The sequence below is a fragment of the Theobroma cacao genome, chromosome 2 (assembly GCF_000208745.1).
Source record: "Theobroma cacao cultivar B97-61/B2 chromosome 2, Criollo_cocoa_genome_V2, whole genome shotgun sequence".
Lineage (NCBI taxonomy): Eukaryota > Viridiplantae > Streptophyta > Magnoliopsida > Malvales > Malvaceae > Theobroma > Theobroma cacao.
Window position 1 is genome coordinate 30,132,113 of NC_030851.1, and position 18,498 is coordinate 30,150,610.

The window sequence follows — 18,498 nt, forward strand, 5'->3', positions numbered from 1 at the left end:
ATGTGATTGTAGGGAAGATAACATCGTAGTGTTTGGTATATAAGCAAAGTAATAATTAAAATGCAGGAAATATAACATTGCAACATTTGGTTTACGAATACTTTACTGGGAATGTAATGTCAATTTCTAAAATTACCCTTATTTATTAAAATACCCCTACATGTGCATGTAAGAAAGCCTTACTCATAGGAAACCCCTATGTACATGGGAAACAAAATATATTGATTCCAAAAAAGCAAGAAAAAGTAGTTTTGGTCCTAATGATTTTAGATCAAAGAAATAATTTTAAACTTTTCCTATGTTCTTATTAGAAAGAGAAAAAGAGAAAAAGAGAAAGAGAGAAAGACTTACTTGTTTAAAGAGATTTATAAAAAAAAAAAAAAAAAACCATTGCTTTGCTCTAAATATTGCTTTATTTTGAATTAGAAAAAAATTCACAACAACCTTATATTTACATGGCATAAAGGATCAAGATTTTAATTGAAAACATTTACTTTCCTTTTAAGATTAATTAACCTCTTTAGTTGAATTTTATTTATTATATATATATATATATATATATATATATATATCCTCATGTATGGAAAAAATATTATTTTCAATAAAATAATTTCCATGTAAAGGGCAATAAAGCAAGAAACACAAAGCAAAAAAAAAAGGTTTTCACATAAAAACAAGAAAGAAGTGTTAAAGATGTATGCTCAAAACATTTATACATACAAGACATTAGCATGACTTTGTGCACAAGGCATTAGCATGCCACCATGCATGGTGTACATGTTGTGCCAATATACCACCACGCATAAGGCATTATAGCGTAATACATACATACATACATGCATACATATATATAACTTTTCCATATTTCAAGCTTTAAATTTATTCTTACAAGTCACCCTATCTTTCACTTCTACATTACTAATGATGTCTAAGAACTTCTCAAGCCAAAAATTCTCATGTAGGGGACAACATATAAATACTTGATTTTAATTACTAACTTATTACTAACATTAAGCATAATACTATATAAAGAGTAATGAGAACAACCTGAATAACTAGAACAGTTATATGATGCAGATAGTAGTGAAAGTAGCTCAAAACAAGTGACGAGATTCACAAACTAATTTCACCTAAGAATGTTTTGGAGAGCTCGAGTTGGTAACTTAGATATAAAGATAGTTTAAAAGGTCTTCCTCTTAACCTCTTCATACTTTTCCTTCTTAGTTTTTTTTCCTTTTTCCCCATTCCCTTTTACATAGGAGCAACTCTCATTATACCATTAATAGTCATATGTTAGAAAAAATCACTACCTTCAATGACCACATCATAAGGTTTCAATAACTATTACCCATTATGTATATTAAAGGTATTTTCTTTAAATGTTATCCATTATGTACATTAAAATTCTTTCCAGTACTATTAGTCAATATGTGCATTAAACTCTGTTCTTGAGTAATTGTTTCTTCTTACTCTATATGTCACGACCCGGTACTCTCCTCGAGCCCGTGACAACCGCCGCGATGTCTCAATAAATATTCATTATCCTGAATGCCAACCGAAACCTCGCAAGGCTTAATATCAGTTTTCGCACCTCCCTTGTGAGCAATAATTACTAAATATCATATTTTAAAAGATTATAAGCTATTTTCAAATCAAAACAATAATAAAAATATTTTCTGTCTCACAATGGCATTTTGATCATTTTTCTCAAAAATTTTGAAACCTGCTGAAAATATAATATATATATAGGGGAAAATACACATTTCATAACTAAAAGCAAGTTTTTATGTCTAAAACATTCATTTAGGGTGAAATTGTAACTAATAGAATAAAATAAAAATATTAAATGAAATATTCTATTTTCTTATAAAACAATATTTATAAAACTCTGCGTAAATAATTTTTATAGCGTAAAAGCAAAATAAATCCATACATACAATAACACAGATAACCAGAGTATGTAATTTAATTTACAATGACGCGTGGGCCCCCGAATGACCAAAGGTAACAAAGGTTGTGGACCTACAATTTTTGAAGAGGTGAGTCCACTAATAACCCTCAACTTAATCAACTATTTACGGACTGTCCTGATCTTGGAATGAGTGGAAAGGAGGTTGGTGAGTTTATATAAACTCAATGAGTAAACAAACATCATCTAAAATATCTAAAGTCGAGTAAATAGAGACAATTTAAATTAGTTCATCGTACTATGATTCATAACGTTTCAAACTCATTTCAACTAAATAAAATAATTTCATTTCACTCAAATAATCAACATAGCTTATGAATTTCTTAAAAATTTGGCTCGTGCCAAAACTCATTCTCAAGGATACCTTGGCCAGGGCATCTAACCGAGTCCGTCAAGGCTATTAAAGAAAAGTTCATATACGCATAAAACACATTTTTACGTTTAAAAGCATAGTCGTTCCTTGGCGTTGACTGAGTTCACCCTCACGTGGTGGTTTAGCGTGTCGTGAACTCTAAAGCTTTACCTCAGGAGATACCCTCCAAGCCTCTCATACCGAGGTAAAATATAATCGGGTTTACCGTGCCGCTCTCTAATAGGCTGGTCCACGAAACCCTGCCTACTGCAGTGACTAATCAATATCCCACCAAATCAATAAAAGTTTCGACAGCATGACATGGTAATTATATTACTACCCAGCCTGTTAAGGCAAAATAAACAATTCATACAATTTCAACACAATTTCCAATTCAGCCATTCATGCCAATATCACCATAAGCCATTTAATTCAAACCATAAATTTACAACACAATCAAACAGTCTCCAATTACTCAATTTCTAAAATCATCATTCAATTTCAAAATGATTTATAAAACTCATTTCATTTAATCACATTTTACTTATAAAACATAAGGATTTACCATTTAAACTCATTTTTCTATAAAATCACAAAAACGAATAAAAACTACTTTAGATAATTAAGACGATAATAAGGTTACTCACAATATCGGGAGTCAAAGTACTCCTAGTCCCGATCTTCGGGTACAATCTCCTTACCCTTATCGGAAGTTTCACCACCTAAACATAATGCACAACAAGCAATTTACTATATTTGTACTAAACCGTTATAAAACTAATTTAGGCTCTATATGAATGCATGAAATGGGATGCGAAATGTTCGGATTATTATCTAAATATGGTGTTCTACGTAGCTTCAATTATGTATCGAAATAAAATGGTATTGGCATAATTCGATCTATACACCGGTTAATTGGCCAATACATCCAATTCAACTCCAATTAACTTGATTCCACTTCCAACACTCCAAGTCATCAATTACAAGTTAAATAATATGTAATATCACAAAAATCCATCATCAATATCTTCCTTGTAAAATTCGGCCATTGAAGGTTTAGTGTAGAACATGTAATTTTCATGCTTGATTTTTACACCTTACATCATAAAACAACTAAAAACACCTAAATAGCATGAAATTCATCAAAGTCCATTATCCAATTTCTCTCTTGAAAATTTCAGCCAAGGAGTGTGGGTGAAGGGCATGAAATTTCTTGCTTGTTTTTCATGCTAAACATCACCAAACAACTAAAAACACTAAGATACCTTGAAATCTAACCAAATAAATCATCAAATCTTCTCTCCCTAAATTCGGTCAGCCATGAATCCTTCATGAGATCTTGAATTTTAACCATGGTAATTGAAAAAGAATGCATAGGAAAGGTAGATCACAAGCTAGAATTAAGAAATTTTACCTTTACTTGCTTAATTCCTTGAAATCTAATGAATTTTCTCTTGATTTTCTTCTCTAGGGTTTGTTCTATGCTTTTTCCCTTTTGTTCCTGCCTTGGCCGGCCAAGAGAAATGAGATGGGAGAGTTTTAGTTGTGTTTATAAAGGAAAATATAATAATATTAAAGCTTGACACTTGTCACCATGTGATTGGTCCATGCATAAAACTTAATAATTAAGCATTTCTTCTCCACCACATAAAATCCCTCAATTATCCAAAGTATAAAATGAATTTCATGGGTTTGACAAGTGTCAAGGTGGTGTAAAATTTCAAAAATTCTAATTACGTCCTTGTGGACACGTGAAATGACCTTTTTGCCCTTATGTTTGAAAATTTGTTGAAATTAAAATTTTTCACTTCTCAAGCTCAAATTATGTTCCAAATAGTCAAACTTGATCAAAATTTCATCCACCATCAAAAATTTACCCTCAGATGGAAAAATGACCATTTTACCCCTACGTTATGAAAATTCTAATTTAACTCCAAATCAATCCCCGAACTTTGAATCACCATATTAAGTCATTCTAAGATTCAATAACTCTTAATTGCATCTTAAAATCTTTATTTGAACTAGTTCGAGGCTTAAATCAACTTAGTTGTACCACTAGGTACACTACCGACTTTTGACGATTTTTTTGAGGTATTCAAGTATGCAAGCATGTTGTGAAATACACAAATGACATGGCAAGTATATTATAGAGTAGAGCTTGACACTATATATATAGCTTTGACAATTCATGTTGGCAAAACAAGATTTCTTAGGAAGAGGTAGATAAACATTCACTATAAGCGTTTTTTCTCTAAATAGTCTTTTTCAAATTCTCTTCTACTTCGCCTTTCTCCACTCAATTCTCAACCTTACTCTGTTGCTTACCTATTCTCTACACTTTATCTATCACCACTTGTCATGACACTTAATACTTTAGGGACTGTTTAACTTTTTTTCTCCGCCGCTTTCTATACATCTTGTTCACTTATTTGAAAAACTATCTCTTCTTATCACAAGAGTCACTCTACACCGTAAACTTAAAGAAGACCAAGAAAGAGAAGTAGTGTAAATCTTGGTTTTTTTTTCTTTTGATTTTGAAAAGAGGGATCAAACTCGACTTTTTGAGTAAAAAAACCAACCATTAAATTAAGTGCTCAAGTATATGCATATTGAAAGATTATAGTAAAAATCTAATGATGAACAATCCTATATATTGAACTCTTTACAGCATAGTATTTGCCTCTACGAGACATGGTAAAGATAAAAGGCCTCTAATTTAGTGGCGACTTATCTTTCTTGTGCTAATCATAAAATATATTAATTAAGACAAAACTCAATGATTATCATCTAGATTCAAGACCTACCGAGCATGAATTTTATCTCATTTTATGTTTATTTGTTATTTATTTAGTTATTCATTAGTTTTTTTATATATAGATATAGATATCATGTGGTGTTTAATTATGAATGATTTCTAGCTAAATTAAAACTAGAGATGTAAACGGGTAGAGTATTTACTAATTTTTAAGTATCCAACTCCGAAACCATTTAACTATTAAGGTATTTGAATCTTATTAAAACTCTCATAAAATTGCAAAACATTATCCAAAACTGAATCTTAATAGTAAAACATTATCCATTAATTATATGAATTCGTTAAATACTTGATTATACAAGGCAAATTTTTTGTATTTAGATATCTGTTTAATAACCCAAACCCTAAACTTGAATAAAAAATATTTTACATTAATTCATATGTAATTTGCTAATAATTAAAATTTAAATCATAAAAAAATTTTCATCCTTTCGAACCCCTAACCTTGTCCTATTTACAAAAATTTGTTTATTGAAAATTTATGAAAAGTTTACATTATGTGCTTGGAAATTTTATGAAAATTTTCCCTTCTAACAATAAAATTTTACATATTTAAATTTTGCACCATAGTTAGACTAATATAAATTAATATTATATTTATTAATTTATAAAAAAGTAGGTTGATTGAAATGGAAAAGATTATCTTAAAGCTAAGAAGCACAAAGGTTCAAATCTCACTAAATTTAAAACTTTTATAACATTATATATAATCGGGTTCGGGTGTATGGTATCCTAAAAGTGATACCCAAAACCTAGTCAAATTTGTGTTGGCTTTTAAAAGCCTTACCTTAATTCGTCCCATAACCGAATATAGAGTACCTAAACCTTATGTACTTTAGTCCGTCTCATAACCAAATATAGAGTACCCGAACCCTACGTTATCGATACCTCAGGTACCCATATAACAACCCATTTACATCCCTAATTAAAACATCTAAATTCTAAAGCGCTGGATTAATATTCTAGCATTTTCAATAGCAACCCCACCAATGAGAGGCTGAATTCATTGTGTCTTGAGTGATACTGTACAATACAGTTTGTCACGTACCTATATAAGGTAGGCTCTTTTTCTGGCTTTTTGGACAACTTACATAATTGAAGTTTATGAAATAGTTTGATTCCAAGGAATAATTTCTCATATTTGTAGAGATATATAATTCCTAAACTAGCTAGAACGAGATTTCCAAAAAAAGAAGAAAAAAAAAACACTTGCATTTAGCGTTAAAACCTTTGATTTGGCAGCTTAATTATAACTTTACATGAGACAATAGATATATTTATGATGTGCAGCACAATTAGATTCCTCGGCACCATGTTGATAGGAGGAAAATGAAAATTCATTGAGATATATATATATATATATATAATAGATATATATGTAAAGTCATATTACTAAAAAATGTGGGTAAAATAATAATGAATAATGAATCGAGTATGTTTTCTTCTTATAGAAAAGGATAGGTTTATAGGGTATAGAAAAATGTAAGTTGTTTCCTCTAGTTATTTATCAAAGAAGGGAGATAATAACGATTTCTCTTCTTATTTTTCATTCATCGTACATATATATTTACATTTTTATATATATATATATATATATATATATATATTTAATTTTTATTACGGTGTATTGAATCTCTTACTTTTCTGTCATACAAAACACTAGAATATGATTAATCTTCTAAAAAGTACCAATTGCAGCCAAAGTTATAAAGAAGTTATGCCTCAAATCTTTAGAGCCGTATATATCACTTCCAACTGCATGGAGTATCTAAAGTATAATGCTTTCTTCTTCTCGTAGGTAAGGCAGGTCGTCTTTTGGTAATTTAAGTGCATGAAAATACCCAAACTCAAAGCAAAAGAAGATCAGCGTATAAAGCAAAGGGGTTCCCTCCATGTCACGTTCGAAACCAGCTGTGTCCTCTCTCTCTCTCTCTCTCTCTCTCTCTCTCTCTCTCTTCGAGAAAGTGCAAACAGAATCGACGTACTCCACCACCTCTCTATAAAGAATACCAACCATGAAGTGAAAAAAACAACTGCCTCATCACCTAAAAAACAAAAAATTCTTGCCTTAACCCACCCTCTCTCTTTATCTTCTTTTCTTCTTTCCTCTCTTCCTCTTATAAACCGTATTCCAATCATCATTTAACGATAATAATCTCCCTTTAAAACTCTTTTTTTTCCTTCCCTCCGTCCTCTATGTCCTAGAAATTAAATATAGGAAATATATATAAAGGAAAATAATTAATCATGGGCGGTTGTGGTAGTAGTAGTAGTACTAGTTCTTTGTTCTCTAAAGCCCTGTTTGGAACACTCGTAGTATTGGGGTTTATCTTAGTTTTGTTAGTTGGGACACTGCAAAGTGAAGGGAACGAAACAAAGACGACATTAAGAACTGAGACATCATCATCGACGGGAAAGCTGCAGGAGCATGCGAAGGTATTAGGTAGAGGAAAGTCGTTGATTGATGGGCATCCGCAGCTGGATCTCAACTACATGAGCAAAAGAAGAGTTCCTAATGGACCAGATCCTATTCATAACAGGTGTGGCTTTATATACTGTACATTTTCATTATCTGGCCAACATAAATTATATGCTATTGTATGTGACAACGTGGTTGAAATTTATTATCAGTTTATCCGAATAATATGCATGGTTTGCATAAATAAATATATATATATATATCTTTTTGTTTTCTAATATCATGGGAAAGAATAATTTTTGCTTTTGAATAGCCATGGGAAAGAATAATTAGAATATATATATATATAGCTAATTTGGTTTTCTTCCTTCCTTTTTCTCTCTGTTTTTTTTTCTTTTCGTCAAGTCTTCAAGAAGTGTTATAATTAGTTGTAAATATTTTTGCATGCTAAAGTTTTTATTCCAGTTACAAACAACTTTAAGACCAAAATCATTTAAGTAATTTGTAATCTTTTCTTCAATTTGGAGAACGTGTTACATGTATTGTTATATACTAGGCATTATGTGTACACATTTGCCTTTAAATTTGAGTGTTTAATACGCATAAAAAAGATGGCTTCTTCCTTAATATTTTACAAAAAAAAGAATTGTTATGAAATCCTGGAAGCTTATATATATATGTGTGTGTGTGTGTGTGTTTGCTTTTAACTGTTACATTGAGTCCTTTTGTACTTGTGGTCCGTTATGTTTTAATCCCCATTAGCCACTTACAACAAAAGAAAAGGAAATAAAGCCGGTCTCTTCACTTTACTCCATCTCTTAATCTTGCTTATCCAAACCTAATTATCGTTAGCATACTGCATTTACAAAGCCTTTAATTACTTTTTTGTATGGTAACTTTTTCTTTGGTCTTTTCTTTCTCTCCTTTTCATTAGTTGTAATCAAAATCTGCAATAAACCTTTTTTTTTTTCTCTTTTTCGAACTTGGGTGTGGTGTAGCTGATTACCAAATCAGTAAAAGCTGACCAAGCAACTCCTAAGCACACAATGAATTGCCATTTTGACGTACATAATTTTTTTTAAGTAACAAAGCTGGTTAAGTAATTAAATATATTTACCACTTAATTAGATGATTGATTTGTGATCCTATGTATAATTATCGATTAATTAGTCTTTTCCTTTTTCACAGGAGAGCTGGCAACTCGAGACGACCGCCTGGACAAGCTTAGGCATCAAAGTATGGGAAGCTTCAGCCAAAGTGCCAAAGATGACCACAAAGGCCAGCGTATCTGCCGTATCTTGTATGTATGTATTTTTTTTTTTTTTGTTTTTGGAAGTGGGACTTTAAATACTGAAAATATTTGAATATCCAATTAAACCTGCATGTATTTTTTTTTTTTAACAAACAAGAATTGTTATGGAGAGACGTGCTGGGAGAGGAGTAAACAAATGGAAGCTTGTTTCATACTACAAAATATGCTTCACCATCAAAAGCATCTAGGGAGAGAAAGATATTAAGCAGATAGGTAGCCTTTTCTATATCAACTTTAAGTGTCTCTATCTCTTTTCTTAAAGAAAATATATTATAATTAGTTCGTTAATTGTGGGAGAAGAAAAACGTGAGCAACAGATATGGAGTTCAATCTTTGCATGATAAAAAACCAAAGAAGTGAGAGGGAGTGAGGGAGAAGGAGAGAGATAAAGAACAGTAGGTGAGAATTTGGAAGTGGGGAAATATGTTCTTTGCAGCCATGCATGTATGAGAGGACATGTACCAAAATCCAAAATCCGCCTACCTGTCAATCAATGGTTCTTTGGCTTTGGGTGCCTGGGTTTAATTACTGTACTTGTCAAAGCTTTGAGTTTTATTCTAGAAAAGGTGCGCACTGGGCATGAGTTCCAAAACTAAAGTGAATCCACCAATTAAAGGTGTAAGCTCCTAAAAGAAAAAGTTGTTTTACATCTTTGTGTGTTAGTCTTTTTCTCTGGATTCTTTGGTGTGGGAGCTGGGACTGTTTTGGTCTTTGGGTCCATTCAAACTTAGTAAACATGCATGAGATTCTTATATCTCGATCGTGGCAATCCAAGGAGAACACAAAAGAGAGAGAAAAAGAATGAAATAAACAAATACATACATACATGCATACGTATAGTCGCTATATATTCTCATCATAGCCAACCAAAAATCAAAAGAGGGCTGCTCTGCTCTCGCCACGCAAAATTTAACCTTTTTATTATTCAGTCTCCATCTTTTGTTGTTTGCTCTAAGAAGCAAAGCAAAGAAGTGGTCTAAAGTAAGATAGATTCAAATTGGGGCATTTACTAAAAAGGGAAAAAGCAAAAGGAGATGCAAGCCGGTGAAGCTTTTGCCTGCATTTTGCATGTGAGAGAGTCGCCAATCAAAAACACAAACCAACTCCCACATTCATTGTTAAGTCCAGGACGAATTGAAAGACTGCATAATGGTATTACCCAATCTATGGACTGAACTGAGCCCAATATTACAATGGGCTTTTCCTATTACTTACTCATGTCCTTTATTCTTTCTTCTAGTTTTGTATGGTCTTACCTTATAAGAATTTTATGAAATTCAAGAACATAACCATATTCTATATGAGGTTGGACATATTCAACGCTCCAATCATAGTAGAAAATTATATGTTTTAGGCTTTGTTTTATTCACTTTTGTTTCTTTTTTTTTTCATATGTCAATTTCATGGACCTAGTCTGGCTAGTAAATTATCTTACTAATTTAATTTCAAAACCATACTACAATAGCAAAAAAAAAAAAAAGATTCCATAGTAACTTTAATGCCATGTATGGATAGCGAAAGAAAATGAATAGCAACGTATTTAGGAAAGTGTTAAGTTGCAGAGAAAATTCTCTTGTTGTAATTCCGTTTTAATTTGGGGTGATATATTGTATTGGCTCGAGCACGGATAAAGTAATAGTCTCAACATATAAAGCATGAATTTAAAAAAAATCAAATAAATTTTTATTCTTTTGTTACGTTCAATCTAGTTTTTATATTTTTATTTTGGATCTAATAATCATTTTAAACTTAATGATGAACTAACAGTTATTAGTCAAAATATCACTTATCATTTTTTATACCATATGAAGCTAACATGTGGGGCGAAAATACCACGTAATTATAATCATTCACTGTGATATATCAATATATCAATTTAGAGTATAAAATGATAAGTGGTGTTTTGACTAGCAACAATTAATCAATTATTAGTCAGAATGATATATTTTATATAAGATAAAAATATAATGATTTGATTAATTATAATAAAAGATTAAAAATTTATTTAAATTTTTTTAAATAATTCAAAACCTTTTTACATATTGTGCTTTAATATTTTTATCAATTCATCATATCATATAATAATGGAAGTATATTACTTAATTTACATAATTCCTATTTTATATTTATATTTTATTTTAATAAATAAAATAGGTAGGTTTCGAGCTTAAGAAAGGATTTAAGTTTTCATGAACATTTTTCAATTCAGAAGAAAAGATAGAATTTTAAGTCAAGCCAAACCTAAGGTTGCTACAGTCTATCTCAATTTATTCTAGCGTCATGCTGAAGAAAAAGGAAATGTGATTCCTCGACTTAGTTTCATTTGGCTTTCCATTTTTTGAAAATACCTAAAAAAGAAAATAATGTATGCACTAAATTCCCCCACTCTTTCCTTGTCTCCAATTATCCGAAGACAGTTCAAGGGATAATGCTAGGTATGGATTTGTAAAGAATTTGAACCCTAAATTTATCTGAAAATGATCCACTAAATGTTCATTTTTTGGATGGCATCTCATGGCAGTATAAAGACATGATCATCTTTTAGATGTGCTCAAGCCTATTAACAAGCAGATGGGAGTATGGACAAAGATACCAAACATGAAAAGAGTCCATTAGCAAACTAGATTCATGAGTCTCCACACAATCAATTCAATTAACAGAATAATGGCACAGCACTTCATTGCCACCAATCGGCAGTACTAATAATTATAACTTTCTATTTAGATAATGAATAGTTTAGCTGCCTACAAAATTATCGGTAAAAATGTATTAGCTAGCATAATTCCCTCAAACATATTGAAAGTTAATCAAGTGCAAAGTTGAGATGCAAACAGGTAGGGTATTCATTCTTTTTTAGATACTCAATCCATATCCGTTTAATTAAAAAAATACCTCAACTTTATTAAAATTTAAATAAAATCACAAAAAATTATCCATAATATAACATTATCCATTAATTAATTGCTCCTATCCTTTAAATATTGATTAAATAACTTAAACAACAACTTAAATAATTAAAAATCATATAAAAAATTAATTTTGTATTTATTAAAAAATTGAGTTGAAGGTAAAATGTATAAAAGTTCAAATGTCACGAATTATAAATTTTTGAAATGTTATATATAATATTTTGGTACATATTTAATCCCTAGTAAAAAGATAGAAAGATGCATATTGTCACAAAAACGCTTATTTTGAGGGGTTTTTTTTTTAAGTTAAATTCAAATTTGATGGGGATTTTCGAGCTTTCCTTTTTAAAAGCAAAACTCGAGCTCGATCCAATAGATTAACTTTTATATAACTATTTAAAATACATTTTAAAAATAAAATTTATTATCTTTTCAAACTAGATCAGACCACCCACCTCAAGCCTGCAGTTTCACCATGTGCAACTCCGACCGGAATGGAGCTGGACTTACGGGCCTGAGGTGATAGCCCTATCCCTAGCCCCAGCCCCGAGAGATTATTAGTTGAATATTGGACACCATTTAAGACATTCTCATTAATATCTACCTATAATAATAATAATAATAATAATAATAATAATAATGATAAAAATAAAAACTACGGACAAATTATAGCAGACGTTTCTAAAGGTGGAATCCCAATTCAAAAGCCGAATCAATCTTCTTGTGTTTTATTTGACCCAGCAATATTCACAAATTTGACTAGTTTGGTGTTGAAATGAAAAGAATGAAATCACAATAGATTCCTTGACCATTGTTATTTTATTGTTGATAAGCTTTGCTTGACTAATCATTAGTTGACATTTAATCGCCTTCTTATTTTGAAATTAAAAAGAAAGAGAGAGGAGCCAATTGCAAAGGTTGCTAACTTAAGCGCGACAACCAACAATTAAATAAAAGGAGTTCAAAGAATAGCAGCTAACGGACACGTGTCGATCACTTTATGATTTTGACTCGGCGGAGCCACCGGAGAGAGAAAAAAGAAAAACTTTGGCTCCCTTGTATTTTAATGTTGACGAACACCACAACAAATATTTATCCATTATTTATTTAATTCAAATTTAAAATTATTGCTGAAAGGAATTTCAAATTTCAACCAAAAATTAGTAAAAGGGCTAAATTTCGCCATTTCATTTGCTTTGCATTTGAGTTTCATTTCACACTGATCTCTCTCTTCTCCGTCTGTCTTAAGCATTTCCCTTTCTACGACAAAAGAAAGAAAAAAAAAATCATTTATTAAAAGGAAAACCTAAATTTGCTAGCAGGGCCTCATCTCTCCGATAAAATAAAAAGTTTAAAATTCTTTGTCTCTGGGAGAGTGATGATAGATAGATAGATCGAAAACGAATCCATAGCAAAAACCTAATCTCCAAAACGCCGCGTTACGATCCTAATCCCCTACGCTTCACGGATCGAAATTAACCGATCCGACCGGTTGTTAGTTATTCATTTTCTCGACCGTACTGTCAGTGGTGAAAGGGGAAGGGGGACGGGGGGATCAGGTGATCGGACGGTGGAGGAGGAGAGAGGATGCCGTCACAGGGAGACCTAGACCGTCAGATCGAGCACCTGATGGAGTGTAAGCCGCTTTCGGAGGCGGAGGTGAAGGCGTTGTGCGAACAGGCACGAGCCATACTTGTGGAGGAATGGAACGTGCAGCCGGTGAAGTGTCCGGTAACGGTATGTGGTGATATTCACGGACAGTTTTATGATCTAATAGAGCTGTTTCGGATAGGAGGCAATGCGCCGGATACTAATTATCTCTTCATGGGGGATTATGTAGGTCAGTTACTTACTTTGCTTCTTGATTTGATTCTCTTTTTTTTTTTTTTTTTGCATGAGTTTTTGAAAATTGATGTGATTGAGTTTAGAGCACGGAAGTGGAGGTTTCTCTTTATTCTTCGTTTTCTTTTTTTTTAATGAAAAATATTTGGTGAATTTTCTAGTCTCTGTAGCTGAATGGGCGGTTTGCTTTTTGCTTGTTATTTTTCCTTTGTTTTGGAAATATTTCATGTTATATCATGTGAAATTTTTGTGTGAATTAGTCAATGAAATGTTATGTGATCAGATCTGTAGGTACGGATCCCTCCTAGCTGGGCATGAAAAATTAAGAGGGATTAGTTAGGTTATTTTTAATCTTCATATGTTGATAAATTGCTGGATTATTATATTTAAATTGTAATAATTCCAATGGTTTCATGATCTATTATCGTTTTATTAAGAGCCTGTTTGGCCTGGTTTTTTGTTTAGCTTATTATGAAGCTTTTATGAAAAATAATAATTTTTAAAATTAAGTTAAATCTGTTTGATAAATTTACTTTTATAAATATTTTTTTATAAATAAGTTATTTGATAAAATAATTTATATAAGTTTTAATTTTGATTAAAATTACCATAATAGGTATTTAATAAATAATTTGCTATTAATCACAAATTCTTTTGTTCATAATGGAAAAATTTAGCTTTATTTTTTTATTATTAAAGTATTTTTATATAACATAAAATTTATAATTAATAATAAATCATATAAAAATGAAAACAGATCATGTTGGAATTATTTTTAATAGATGAGGACATATTTGAAACAAAAAGAAAAATTTTCTTAAAAAAGAGGAGAGAAAGCTCCTCAGCTTTTTCTAAAGCTCTTTTTTTCAAAATTTTATTCTTTAGAAAAAAGCTGTTTATCTTTTTAAGAGCTTCTCCAAATTCTTGTTTGGCTTGGCTTTTGTTTTTAAGAGGTGGATAAGTTGAAAAAAAACCAGACCAAACAAGCATTAAGTTTGTGATAAATTTACTGTTTGTTTTGTTCCTTTGATGATTAAAACTGCTGAGAATTTGGGGCGGGATTGAGCTTCGTGTTACTCAGATAATGTTGCAGCTATTTTGCAAATTTTTATTTATGGGAGCTAGCATTTCATGATAAGCTATTGGTGTTTGAGCTTATCAGCTTGGACCGAGATGTTGGCCACTGTGCTCTCTTACTTCCTTACCCCCTGGGGAGTTGTATTATCTCAGCTCTGTGAGACTAAACTTTTATTGGGCTAAGGTTGGAATTGTTTAGCTTATCATGGGATGTTTGCTATGATTAAGAAATACTAGCTATTATGTGTGTCAATTTTATGTGTTAAGCTGTAGCTACCTCATCTAAGGTTTTAGATGGTTGAGGGGAGAAATTAGTTCATTTTATAGTGCTTCCTGTTACTCAAATAATGTTGCAGCTATTTGCCAATTTTTATTTATGGGAGCTAGCATTTCTTATAACCTTCGCTACATATGTGCAGATCGTGGGTATTACTCGGTCGAGACTGTCACACTCTTAGTGGCCTTGAAAGTCCGTTATAGAGATAGAATCACGATTCTTAGAGGAAATCATGAGAGCCGGCAGATAACACAAGTGTAAGATCTTTTCACATACCTTTCATCCTTTTCTTTACTGATATTATAGACTATGCTGACAAAAAATCAACCTTTATTTCTTACTTTCGAACATTGAGTTGAGTGACCTTAAGTTCTTATACATGATGAGGAGCAATATAATGTTAAACACACATAAAGGTGATGCATTCTTTATAATAAGATTTTCGGAATGTGTTTTGTATTTTGATTTAGATTGGTTTAGTCTCGAAGCTACCCATTGTTTCTACTTTTTCAAATTATTCTGCCTTTTTGAAAGGAAAAGAAAAAGAAAAAACCTTGGCTTTCTGGCTTTTGCATGTATATTCTCTTTTTGGAAGTTTTTGTGAGTTCTGTTGCTCATAATGTGATTCTACCTGCCCATGGCAAAAGGTGACAACTGTTCTCCACAAATTATGAGTTGTCCTTCCATATGTTTTAAGCATTTTGCATTGGGCAAAAGGAAACTAATTTGGCTTTGAAACTTATCCAACAGTACTTTTGCTGTTGGGTGAATAATTATTCTTAAGTAAATCTCTGAACTGCTTGGTTTTTGTGATCTGTGAAATAATTCATTTAAATTAGGGGTTGCTTAACTGATTTGAATACATTGGTAATTGAGCAAGTTTAGCTAAGGATTCTCCTTGGTGTTATTTCTAACATTAGAGTGGCTAATGCTATTTTAATATTTCAGTGGGAGGAATTAACTTGTCTAAACCTTACATTTGCATGCATGTGTGCATGCATGATAGAGAGGGGTTCTTGTGTTGGTTAATAAGGTCTGTCAAAGCATCAAATCAGCATGATTACTAGTTAGCAAATTATTATTGCATTACACAATGTTTTGATGATACTCTTACAATTAGCCTTGTGTGACCACACTATGCATGTAGCCTGTTTCCAAAAACTGTTAGCGTGGGGCCGACTACCATGGAAGTGTGATGTTAAACCCACTCCCTCCTCATCCATCCTTTTCTTTCCGTTTTCCCTTTTTGGTGTGCTTTTTTCACTTCTTAAGTTTCCTTATTTCCAATGGAAGAAAACTACAGAGCATAGCTATTTGGATTATGCTTAAATGCTCCCTTCCCACCAGACCTTTTTCTTCCCCTGTTTGCTTTTCTCAGTACGCTTTTCAGAAACTATACAGCATTATGCATACTGCCTAAATGTTTGATTTAATCAGTTTGCTGATTCTGCTCAGTCACATTTATAAACTCTTGTTGAGTATTGCACTTGTATAAGAAGACAAGATTTGTAAGTGTCTGGTACTGCAATATAAAATTGATTTACATGTACTGGAACCAAGATGAAATAGATTTGAATTGTAATAATTCAATTCTCTTAATGTTAAAAATGCACTAAAGCCTTGAAAAGGCCAGACATTCCTCAGGCTGAAGCGATGTGTAGATAATAGAGATTATGAACCAGCAGTTAGAAATGTCATGGTAACTCATGGAAAGGGAAACCACATTGCTATCTAATATATAGAACAGAATTTTGAAAAATCATGGGAGTTAGTTTATTAGTGTTTAGAACTTGCTGACATTGTACGATGAGGTGGTATATGGGGTTGCTATATTAACTCTAACTAAAAGGTTTTTTTTTTTTTCCCCTTTTCAGGTATGGCTTTTATGATGAATGCTTGAGAAAATATGGAAATGCCAATGTGTGGAAGTATTTTACCGACTTGTTTGATTATTTACCCCTCACAGCTCTTATTGAGAGTCAGGTTTGACTATAATTTATGGCAGACTGCTTAAGTTGATTAATATCTTGACAGTTTCTGACAGCTTTAGAATTTTACGTCTCAGATCTTCTGTTTGCATGGGGGACTTTCACCATCTTTAGACACATTAGACAATATTCGAGCATTGGACCGTATACAGGAGGTATGTGTACAAGTGATTCTCAACATTTCTTAATCGACTTGATCCATGTCCAAGGAGAGTACTGGTAATTTGCCATGTACTTTAAATCATACAATATAAAGCAAGAACATGCACAATCAACTAAAAGTATGAAGGCTTGTTAAATTATGATTGATAGGAAAGTTGAGAAAATGACCAAAAATTTGGATCTTAGTATTAAAATTTGTCATTTCCTTTTGCATCAAGAGTGTAACTGAAATTTGGTACTAGTTAAGTTGCCTCTGGTCTTTGCTGCATTATATGGAAAATTTATGAGCTTCATTCAGTAATTGGTTGGTTCTTTTGTCTGTAATGATGGTATTGTGTGGAATTATTCATGGTAGGTTCCTCATGAAGGACCAATGTGTGATCTCTTGTGGTCTGATCCCGATGACCGCTGTGGGTGGGGAATATCTCCTCGTGGTGCTGGTTATACATTTGGACAGGATATTGCTGCTCAGTTCAACCATACCAATGGTCTCACTCTGATTTCAAGAGCCCATCAACTCGTCATGGAAGGATACAATTGGTGTCAGGTGTGAAACCTAAAGGAAATAATGACTGATCTTTTGGTAACATGTTTTACTTTTGTATTACTATTAATTATATATTATGTGCTCTCCTTTAGGAAAAAAATGTGGTTACTGTCTTCAGTGCTCCAAATTATTGTTACCGTTGTGGGAACATGGCTGCAATTTTAGAGATTGGGGAGAATATGGACCAGAATTTTCTTCAGTTTGATCCAGCACCTCGGCAAGTTGAGCCCGACACCACACGCAAAACTCCTGATTATTTTTTGTAATTTTTTTTTTGTTTTTTATGTTCTGCTAGCTGTTTCTTGCCCCTGTTTGCTGCTGTATCTCCTGTAGATGTGTCTTGGAAGCAAGGAGCTTTTTGTTGTTTAAGTTGAGGTTCATCGACAACAACATTCTTTGATTTGGAGTGTGTCCTGCTGCTGCTGCTGCTGCTTTGTTAATGTGCTCAAGAATCTCATAGCAGTACACTGATGAAGGCCCCAGTGGCCGCATGTCTTGTATATTTCTCACAAGAAGGAAGCAGCAATAACATGTTATATCTTGTTCTGTAATTTTGCACTTCCAAGATAGAAAGCAGATTTTTTCCAGCAGCTTATGTGTCATCGTCGTTTTGTTTTGACTCCCATGAATTACACAAGGAAACTTCGAAAAAGACACCAAAATTAATTTTACCGCACTTCCGAAGTATGTGGCAAACAAGCCTTAGATTACTATACAATTCTGGACGTAATTTGAAAGTCATCCTGAAAATATGATTTCATTGATCTTTCCATCTTTAATGGTCTCTGTATTAATATGCCAATATGTTGTAACGAGGAATTTTAACTAT

At 32.1% G+C, this 18,498-nt stretch overlaps 2 protein-coding genes and 1 long non-coding RNA gene across 3 annotated transcripts; 2 read left to right on the top strand and 1 right to left on the bottom strand.

Moving 5' to 3' along the window:
• LOC108660740 lies at window positions 2,970-3,774 on the bottom strand. Its single transcript, XR_001926412.1, has 2 exons — window positions 3,736-3,774; window positions 2,970-3,043 (listed from the first exon to the last, which is right to left on the bottom strand). It is a non-coding gene; the product is annotated as an uncharacterized LOC108660740 (long non-coding RNA).
• Window positions 7,128-10,202, top strand: LOC18609326 (CLAVATA3/ESR (CLE)-related protein 25). The gene is made up of 2 exons (XM_007044376.2): window positions 7,128-7,676; window positions 8,744-10,202. Exons 1-2 carry the CDS (start codon window positions 7,384-7,386, stop codon window positions 8,781-8,783), a joined length of 333 nt encoding a protein of 110 aa, XP_007044438.2. The 5' UTR covers window positions 7,128-7,383; the 3' UTR covers window positions 8,784-10,202.
• On the top strand, window positions 13,027-18,335 carry LOC18609327 (serine/threonine-protein phosphatase PP2A catalytic subunit). The gene is made up of 6 exons (XM_007044377.2): window positions 13,027-13,616; window positions 15,115-15,229; window positions 16,847-16,955; window positions 17,038-17,115; window positions 17,478-17,669; window positions 17,762-18,335. Exons 1-6 carry the CDS (start codon window positions 13,364-13,366, stop codon window positions 17,933-17,935), a joined length of 921 nt encoding a protein of 306 aa, XP_007044439.1. The 5' UTR covers window positions 13,027-13,363; the 3' UTR covers window positions 17,936-18,335.

Coding starts and splice junctions, on each gene's coding strand:
- LOC18609327 (XM_007044377.2), top strand. CDS start 13,364: ATGCCGTCACAGGGAGACCTAGACCGTCAGATCGAGCACCTGATGGAG. Junction 13,617..15,114: donor CTTCATGGGGGATTATGTAG/GTCAGTTACTTA, acceptor ACATATGTGCAG/ATCGTGGGTATTACTCGGTC. Junction 17,670..17,761: donor AAGGATACAATTGGTGTCAG/GTGTGAAACCTA, acceptor GCTCTCCTTTAG/GAAAAAAATGTGGTTACTGT.
- LOC18609326 (XM_007044376.2), top strand. CDS start 7,384: ATGGGCGGTTGTGGTAGTAGTAGTAGTACTAGTTCTTTGTTCTCTAAA. Junction 7,677..8,743: donor CCAGATCCTATTCATAACAG/GTGTGGCTTTAT, acceptor CCTTTTTCACAG/GAGAGCTGGCAACTCGAGAC.